General features: G+C 40.9%; 1 protein-coding gene across 1 annotated transcript; it reads right to left on the bottom strand.

Annotated features, from left to right (window-relative positions):
- Positions 1-4,716: 4,716 nt before the first annotated feature.
- LOC141651316 (uncharacterized) lies at positions 4,717-6,462 on the bottom strand. Its single transcript, XM_074459033.1, has one exon. It carries the CDS (start codon positions 6,460-6,462, stop codon positions 4,717-4,719), a length of 1,746 nt encoding a protein of 581 aa, XP_074315134.1.
- Between the last annotated feature and the right edge of the window lie 3,205 nt (positions 6,463-9,667).

Genomic DNA, 9,667 nt, shown 5'->3' with positions numbered 1-9,667 from the left:
CAAGGAGTAGTACCATTGGCGAGGAATCGGCTCCAAAGAGGATGGGAAGATCCTGGTAAAAAGTTCCTGTTTGACCCCCTTAATGGCCATGTAGTCTTTGAAAGCACGGATGTGGTTAAGTGGGTCCTCCACTCCCTTGAACTTAGGCACATCAGTCAGGGTGAAGTTGTTAGGTAACTGGTCCCCAACAGGTTCGAACCTTCGGTTATTTTCAAGGTGGATGTTGTTACCCCGGGCTAGGAGTTGTTCTTCCAAGAGTTTCACCTCTTTTCGGTCTCGATCGAGAGGTGGGGTATTATGTTCCCCAATTTCCTTGTTCTCCGGGCGTCGATACGGTCTCGACGCGATCCAGATGACCTTAAGAGCAAGATGCGGCCGCTAGCCGATCGAGACATCTCTGTTGTTATCATTGTTGTTGTTGGACGAAGCCGAAGACGGGGCCATGGCTCTGAGGCAGAAAAACGGCTCACATTACAACTCAATCCGACACGGTTCCAAGACTGAACACAGATAACATAGAGGACGATACCAAGATCGACTCAACAAGACGGGGTGACCGTGTGTGGTACCTCGGTGCCGACTCGATTTATGACGTGACGGTGTTTGACCGAACCTTTGACACGAGTCCAACATGACGGCGTGACGCCATTGGACGGGTCTCGTGGTGAGACGACTCATAAGTAAAGACCCATAAGTACGTTTGCTTTGACTCGATAGACACGAGGCGGAATTGGAATGGTGGACTGAAGTTTTCGAAAATAGAAATTTTCAAAAGATTCATTTGTCGCTTTAATGGGCGGCTTCCGAAGATAGAGATCTCCGCAAGTCGATCAGTTGAAAAGGGGTGTCTTAAGTTTATTTGCAAAAGACGGTTTGAGTTTGAGTCGGCTCGGGGAACAGTGCATTGCTTCCCAAGACGGTTTTGAAATTCAAAATTGTATGTTTTGAAAATCGAGTTTGAAATGTTTGAAGTGGTCTCGGGGACGGTGTACGGTCCTCGGGATCCCGAAAGTGTTTCGAGAAAAGGGTGTGTGCTTTTTTCAAGTTTTGAAAGAGAGCCATTGTCGGCGCGAAACGGGTTAAAATCCGTGTCTAGACGCGGCGATTATAACAACGTAAAAAGGTGATTTGAAATGGTTGTACAAAATCGGGTTTCAAAATCGTCATTACGACGGCCTAGAAAGGCGTGTTGAAATGGTTATACAAAATCGAGTTTGAAAATCGTCATTACGACGGCCTAGAAAGGCGTGTTGAAATGGTTATACAAAACCGAGTTTGAAAATCGTCATTATGACGGCCTAGAAAGGCGTGCAACAGTCGGCGAAAGACCGAGGTTTGAAATGGCCATTATAACGGCGCAAAATGGTGTTTTGAAAGTTTGAAAATGACACGGAAGGACTTATGATCAAGTAGCACATAAGCACTCACAGTTTCATTATATTATGCATCATGCTGACACGGGTTTTGGCTTAAAAGGGTAGGTTACACACCAAGCAATCAAACCCCGATTTGCGAGAGGGATACCAATCCAAACAAAATGTGTAAGGAGGGTGCCCTAGCCTCGTGCTCGAAAGTGATGAAAGCTCTTTGACGAAACAGAAATGTGTAACGTCAATGGTATGCCTGACTCAATCGGGATTCGAAACGCGGGGATGAGAAAACTCACGCCGACGGGACGAGCCAATTGGTCGAAAAGGGTTAGGTTGTGGGCCCGGACAAGGAACCCGACCGTGACCGTAATATCAATTAATGCATTCCAACCAAGACCTTGTTTGAGTCTCACCATCTAGGGATCACTAAGACGTAAGTGTCCTAGTTTTCCCCAGTGGAGTCGCCAATCTGTGGACATGGCCCACCTGCGGGTCCGGTTCGATCTGCGGACACACAGCGGTCTCTTTGAAAGCCACGCTCGGCGGCGTAAAGATGCTTTCGACCGGATCGTTTTAGATCGGTCGGTTTCGTCTCGGTAAGGGTCTCGAAACGATTAGAGATGTTCGGAGTCGCCACCAAGCATTTGTGGGATGCCTAGAACCCGTTCGAATTCCACTTTATACCTCGGTCAAATCGAAGCACAAAGCAGCGTTTGACATAGGTACTAAAGATAAGGAAATCGTCCCTCTTTAGCATCCTATCTCTAGAATGACTCTCGTACGCCCTGGATAAGGTCGTCCACTATCCAAAGTTTCTGAGTAAGAGGTGAAGGTACGTATTGGGAAGCCCTTTAATCAGACACCCAATCCCGCCCGCGTTTAGCGGCCTCTACTGATCGATCTTGGTTGGTTGAATGCAAAAGTTCATAAAACGGTTTAAATGCATGAATGCGCATCCAATGATTTAAACGTAACATGTGAGAGCTTTCTAAGTCGGTTGATTTAATTCAAGTATCAAGTATAAGATGTCGGGTTGGATTAATGATTGATTTGCATGCAAGACGGAAATTAAACATCCATTTACCGTATTAGGTTTAGGGTGCATAACATGATCCATTTGTCTTAGTAAGGCATTTTGCAAATATGATTTGAATAGTCATCTGATCCGTCCTATATCCGGGTTAACCGGAGTCGGGATCGTCCTAGACTAATGTTTGGAAGGAAACAGGCCCCTGCACTTAGACGGCTATAAGAGGCGCGAGCCAGCCGGCGGTGTAAGGGGCCTCCCTCTGGTTTTGAAAATGAGAAAGAAACGGCCTGCTTGAGGCGCGGGTTAGCCAACGGCTGTATGTCGTGTTCTGAATGTTTAGAAAACGTTGTAAAACGTGTTGAAAATGGGTATTTGAACCCGGTTTGATTTTGAAAGGGTCGTTTAGACCACATTTGTTGATTTGAAGAACTAGACTCGAATAATCATCATTATTTGATAATATTCGGTGTCGGGTTCGGTTTTGACAAGCTTGACATGAATAGTTTTGAAAAATGGTTATGGACTAATTGTTTTAAGTCCATTTGAATGTCATTAGTCGATACTCATCATCGTACCCGGATTAAAATCCGGCATGGTATATAGAACCAAGGATGATTTTGTGTTGGTGACTAATATGTTTGTTTGAAAAAATGTAGAGAAATGAAATAAAAGGCTTTAAAATACCTCTTAAATGTCATTAACCAAATATTATCACCGAAACACGGATTTAACCGTCATGGTATGAAGAACCAAGGGTGAAAAATGCTTTATGGTTAAAACATGTGAAATGAAACAAAAGGTTTCGAAAATATTTGAAATGGTAAAAACCGATTACAAATATGAAAATGGATTAAGGGAAATGACGAGAACAAACACGGTTGATCTCTAGTCTGAGTACCCCATTTAGGCGTGAGCCTGTTGGCGACCTAAGGGGCTTCTGCCTCAGACCAAAAATCAGTTTTGGCTCGTTTATTCTATGTTTTGGTTCATGTTATGCATGTTTTAGAATGTTAAAGTCATGAAACAAATGAAAACATAATAAAAGAGGATTTTTACACCCTCATACTTACATGTTTGGTTATGGCGAGTGACCGACGTAAGTGTAATAACTCGTTTGATCGGAAAAAACTCGGTTTAAAACCGTTTTGGTAAGTAAAAGAGTGTTTTAAAAGTTTAGTGATGGTGTAGTGGTCAAAGTGGTCGGACGGGTGATTTAATGCACGATGACGGTACCAAACAATGTGTAAGGCTTATATTTACGATCAGTAGGTCGTAAATACGCGTCGGGTTGTGACTTAAGAAGTCGAGTCGAGAATTTTAAGGGAGAAAAGAGGGGGCGGACACTCGCGTAAGTCTCAAATGGGTGGCATTTGAGGGGTATTTATAGGAGAATGGGTGGTTGTGTGAGTTTTGAGCGACGTGGCCACCTGGGCTGCTCAAAGAGGCGCGAGCCACGTCGCGGCACTTCGAGTCGTGTTGTCACTATCACAACAAACGCAATCATGATTTGTTCTATCCTAGGTTTTTTAGTCACATGTTTGGTACTTGACCAACATGATCCGGGAAAACTTAGTATAGAAGGCTTGAAGATATTTTGTTTTTGTGGTTGACTCGGTTTGACTCGTTGTTGGAGTCGGGATTTGAATTTTCGAGTCGGTTTTTGGTCCGGTGTATGTTTTGACTCTAGTTAGTGTCATTGCGACCCCGTCGTTGTGCATTAAACACTCCAGGTATTTTTGAAATGTTTTGTTTTCGAAATCGTTTTAAGTTTTCTGACGTAAAGTTGTACACAAACTGTCGATCAAACGCTGCGATCCCAAAACATGTTGTAGTCCGATAATCATCGGGTGTTTATTGGAGTCTCAGCAGATACTGGGTATCTACAGGTTTACTTGGTAAAATGTTTGTGAGATAAGTTGCCATGTCGAGTGCATAGTGCCAATATTTAACGGGTATGGACGCGTGAAATAAAAGTGTTCGAATCATGTTATTTGTGGAACGTATTTTGCGTTCGGCTTTTCCATTTTGAGACGATGTATGCGGGCAAGACAAGCGAAAAACGAGTCCATGTGAAGCACAAAACGTTCTAAAAATACCGTTAACAAATTCCGTACCATTATCACATTGAATTGATTTTATTTTGCGTTCAAATTGGGTTTGTATAAAGGCGTGAAATTGCGTGAGGCTAGAGTTAACATGACTTTTTTTTGCTATCGGAAAAGTGCATAAAAAATTACTATAATCGTCTAAAATTAATAAGTACTCCCTCCGGCTTGCTGTTTTCTTCCCATTTCATTATAATACTCCTCACATATATTAGAGAAACGGGAAGAAAATTAAAAGCCAGAGGGAGTAATATTTATGGCCAGCAGAACTTAAGACGGGTGATGTCCAAAGATCACAATGAAGTATATAAAAAGGCATGTAAGTACTAGAATTTGACATAGCAAACGGAAGACGAATATGTTTACCAAGAGGACAAGATTGACAATTTAATTTGCTAGACTTCAAATTACAATCAATCAATTTATTACTTCTAAGACACGACATAGTAGCATTTCCGGGATGAACTAAACGATCATGCCAAAGAGACGATGCTGCTAAGCCAACGAAATTGGGAGAGAGCTGTGAAGTATTGGTGCCGGAAATAGGATAAAGATTTCCCCGACTATTACACCTCATTAGACGCGTCCCCGTCCGCATATCCTTTATACAAAAACCAAAAGGGTTAAATTCAATAGTGACTTGATTATCAGTAGTGAATTTTCGAACCAAAACAAGATTTTTGACTAATTGTGGAGAATAAAGAACATTTTTGAGGACAGAAGGGGGATGGGGTTCGAGGATGGTGGACTGACCGTAACCTTTAACTGGGATGGAATGGCCATTTCCGACAATTATTCCGTTAGGAATACTGGAATTAACAAAAGACGAGAGTTTACCTAGGTCCGACGTCATGTACGAAGTTGCGCCAGTATCCATCACCCAAGGATCCGGAGGCCCAAGTCCCAAGGTATACATGGCAGCGTCAATATCCGTTTGAGACGGTCCCTCTGCTGCATATGCCCGAGCAGGTCTCGGACCCAAAATGCCCGACTGAGCACGACTAGGTACAGATGGCCTAGCCCACGGACTAGTAGGATACCGGCATGGTGGGTAGCCCCAAGGAGAGGAGGGCCACTGCCATGACCCATAGCCAGCAGGCCACTGATGTGGCGCTGACGGAGCAGTAACAGGGGAGGACTCAGGCGCCGTTATAGGAGCGGATGCCGGTGTCTGAGACTTACCCTTGCTGCCCTTACCCTTTTTCTTGTTGTTACCATTGCCACGATTACCTTTGCCAGTGTTAGAGCCCGAATTCGGAGAGGAACTGCTGCCGCCGTCACTGTCTGCCGAGCCCTTCACATACATGGCCGCGCTACCAGTAGCAGCCTGTTTCGCGAAACTCGCTTCCTCCAGAGTTAGCATCGAGCGTGCTTGATAAAACTGAGGAAGCGGGTCACGTTGACGAATAATTGAACCAACATTCTGATAAGCCTCGGTGAGTCCGGAAACCAATTGGAGAACCAATCGACTATTTGTGACCGGAGCCCCTACATTCTTCAACTGATCCGCTAAAGATTTTAGGCGCTGACAGTATGCCGAAGCCGATGAGAAGTCAGACATCTCAACGTGGGAGAACTCTTGCTCGAGGGTGACCGCGCGCGAGTTTTTGTTATCTTGGAAAATATCAGCGATACGATTCCATGTGTCCATGGCGGTGGAATCAGATTCGATAACAGTTTCCAAGAGATCAGTGGTTATGGTAGAATAAATCCACTGAAGGAACGTTGCATCGAGGGTTTCCCATTGTTCCTTCTCATCGTCCGTAACAGGGGCTTTGGGTGCTCCAAATTTTGGCGTGATGATGTGATGAAGCACGCGGTTAGATTTAGCGTGATTCCTGAATAGGGCAACCCACAATGGGTATTGGTCATTCTCCAATCCTAATTTGACCGAGATATGATTGGAGATGTTTGTGACGGCGAACGCCGGGTGAAATTTCGATTTGCCAGGAGCCATGGATGACGTGAGGTCGAGATAGAGAAGAAGAAGGCGGCTGGTTTAATCGAAGGAGAGCGGAAGGTTCCTGATACCATGAAAGAGATTAATCGGTGGTTTGCATTCAATTAATCTTGTGAGTTAAATACACCTAGGTTAACCTATAATTAAGGAAGCTAATCACTATAAACTAGGCAACCGAATATCAAAGACTAATTACAAACTAATTTCCAAATAATAAGGAAACTAATATTACGTAAAATAATTACATTATATTTACTAATATTCTATCAATAACACCGGACTAACACAAGAGTAATAACAGAGTAACACAAAAATAACACCAGAGTAACAACACGCTAACACAACAGCAACATATGAATAACAATGGGTAACCTATGGTAACAATGTTACTCTAATGTTATTCTAATGTTATTCTTATGTTATTCTTTTGTTGTTCAAATGTTACTCTAATGTTTAGGGTTTAAAAAGAACAATTTCAGGTTAAGACCATATTTTTGTATGAGAATATTCAAAAATAAGGAGTATTTAAACAATTTGTAATCTTTTGGTATTGCCCATTTGTCTTTGATTCCTCGTGTTTTGGTAAAATCATGGGGGTGGGTTTTAATTATGTTATTAGTTCTTTAGAATATACTCCTACTCCGTAGTAAAAGTCTCATGAAAACAAAGTATTAAACCAAATCTGTAGCATTTCATTTTCTCTGCTACTGGTTACACAAATCCCATCCTTACATTTCTTCATTATCAACAAAACAATTAACCATCACCACCATTACCTCTAATAACCACAACCACAACCACAACCACCACCACCTGATCGAGGAATGTAATTTAGTAGGTAACTTTATCAATAGGAGCTGATACTCTGGCGGTAATATCAGTAAAATAAACCCCTTTTTTCAAAAGCGATTTAACAAGGAATTAAGCATGCATCAGAGTGTAAGTCTTAGTCTTAGTCTTGTTCTTCCTGTTAACCAGACCGAATCCGTCGTTATTATTCACGCTCAACTCAGGCTGGACACCTACATCTACACCTACTTCAGTTCAACCACCACAAGACTAGCCCACATTTCCACCGAATTACGACCCTCACGAACGAGCAGCGCCCATGCAAGCACCCAATCGCTCCGACCTACATCTAGCCGCGACACCAAAATCAAACCCAACGGATGTGTCCCCTTTGAGCCGCCATTGCTCGCACCACCCCTTTCGTGCCACCAATTTGAACATCACGCAATTTCAGTACCAAAACGAAGCACCGAATTGGTTCAATTGAGATGATATCAATGTTACACTGGTGAAATTGAGACAATATCCATATCACGGTATTTTTTTACGTTAATTTCTAGGTTTTTTTGAGTAATTTTTCCAGTGGTTTCATGTTTTTTGGGTTTAGAGAGAAAGAGAGAGAGAGAGAGGGGATTATAATTAATTTTGGTTTGATATTCAAGATGTTTCGCGTTTTCTTCGTGTTCTTTTTTGTTACTATCTTAGACCATCTCCAATTGTTTGGTTTAGGAACTTTCTTGTAATTTCATAAAATTGCAAGCTAGTAACACAATCATTGGAGTTGGCCATCTAAACTAGCTTTGCCCAAAAAATTTTAAGCTACTAGCTCCATGGAGCTACTTGCTTAAATGGACCCACAACTTTAATTTAACTAATAGGAAAATAGTGATCATATTAATAAAGTTTTAATTTTTTTTTGGAAATTTGGAAATTGAATAAATAAATAGAGGAGTATATTAAGTGGATCCAATTAAGCTAGTAATAAGTTGGCTAAACCATTAGAGTAAATTCTAGCTTAAAATGGTTGTAGATTAAGAAAATGATGTGGCAAAGGTAAGTTAGTGGCAACTAACTTACCATTGTAGATGCTCTTATACTCCCACCAATTTCATTTATTATTTCTCTTTCTTTTTAGCCTAAGAAATAAGGGAACTAATTTGGATCACAAAATACACATGACCCACATTAAATTGATTTTGGACCATATAAAATTGTCTAAAAAAAGAGGAAACAATAAGAAAAATGGATGGAAAGGAAATATGAGCAATAAATGAAATTGGAGGAAGTATCTTATCTTATATATATATATATATATATATATATATATATATATATATATATATATATATATATATATATATATATATATATATATATATATATATATATATATATATATATATATATATATATATATATAAGGGTTCTTATAAGGCCTTTATACCATATAAGACCCTAAGTCCTTATAAGAGCCCTTGGATGGAAGGGATGGAGGGATGAGATTACATCTCATTGAAGGGTCACAATTCTCCCTCCCTAATCTCCTTCCCTAATTGTGTATAACTCCACCTAATTTTGTACAACTCTTCCACCATTCTAATCTCCCAACTCACTTCTTCATTCACTCATCCTCTCTCATTTCTCACATTCACTCTTTCTCTCTCATTTTCTCCCACCCTCTTTAAACAAAAAAAAAAAAAACCAAGTTGATAAAAAAAAACCCAAACTAAAATAAAACAAAAAAAAACCACAAAAATCACTCCACCACACCCGACCCACCACCACCCCACCACCACCCTATCACTGCCTCCACCTCCTCACACCGCCAACTTCCAGCCCCACCACCGCCAACTCCATTGCACGACGCCACCCACCACCGCCAACTTCCACCCCACCACCGCCAACTCCAGCCCCCACGACGCCACCCACCACTTCGCCTCCACCTCCTCACATCTTACCTCCCGCCTCCACCTCCTCACACCTTCTCCTCACGTTTTTTTTTTGTTTTTTGGAGATCTGAAAGTCGGTCCTTTTTTTGTCATTTTCTCTTGTTTGTTTTGTGTTTTCAATCACTGTTTGTTTTGCCTCCACCTCCTCACACCTTTTTTATTGTTTTTGTTTTATTTATTGTTTTACATATCAATATTTGTGCCTTTTTTTGGTTTAGATGACAACAACTCCTTGTTTGTTTGTTGTTTTTGGTTTTGTCGAGATCTCCTGTTTGTTTGTTTGTTTTTTTTTTTTTTTTTTTTTTTAAATATGTCTTGTTATATGTGTTTTTGTATGGGTTTTATTTTATTTTCATTGTCCATTTTTTTAATTTTTCAGATTTACTTTATTTTGTTCTTTGTTTTTTGGTTTTTTTTATATATACGTTATAATTTTTGTTGGTTATTAATTTTTTGTTGGTTAT

The sequence above is a fragment of the Silene latifolia genome, chromosome 4 (genome assembly GCF_048544455.1).
Source record: "Silene latifolia isolate original U9 population chromosome 4, ASM4854445v1, whole genome shotgun sequence".
NCBI classification, from domain to species: domain Eukaryota; kingdom Viridiplantae; phylum Streptophyta; class Magnoliopsida; order Caryophyllales; family Caryophyllaceae; genus Silene; species Silene latifolia.
Note: the sequence above shows the minus strand (reverse complement) of the source record. Positions and strands in the feature narration are given on the sequence as shown.

Coding starts and splice junctions, on each gene's coding strand:
- LOC141651316 (XM_074459033.1), bottom strand. CDS start 6,462: ATGGCTCCTGGCAAATCGAAATTTCACCCGGCGTTCGCCGTCACAAAC.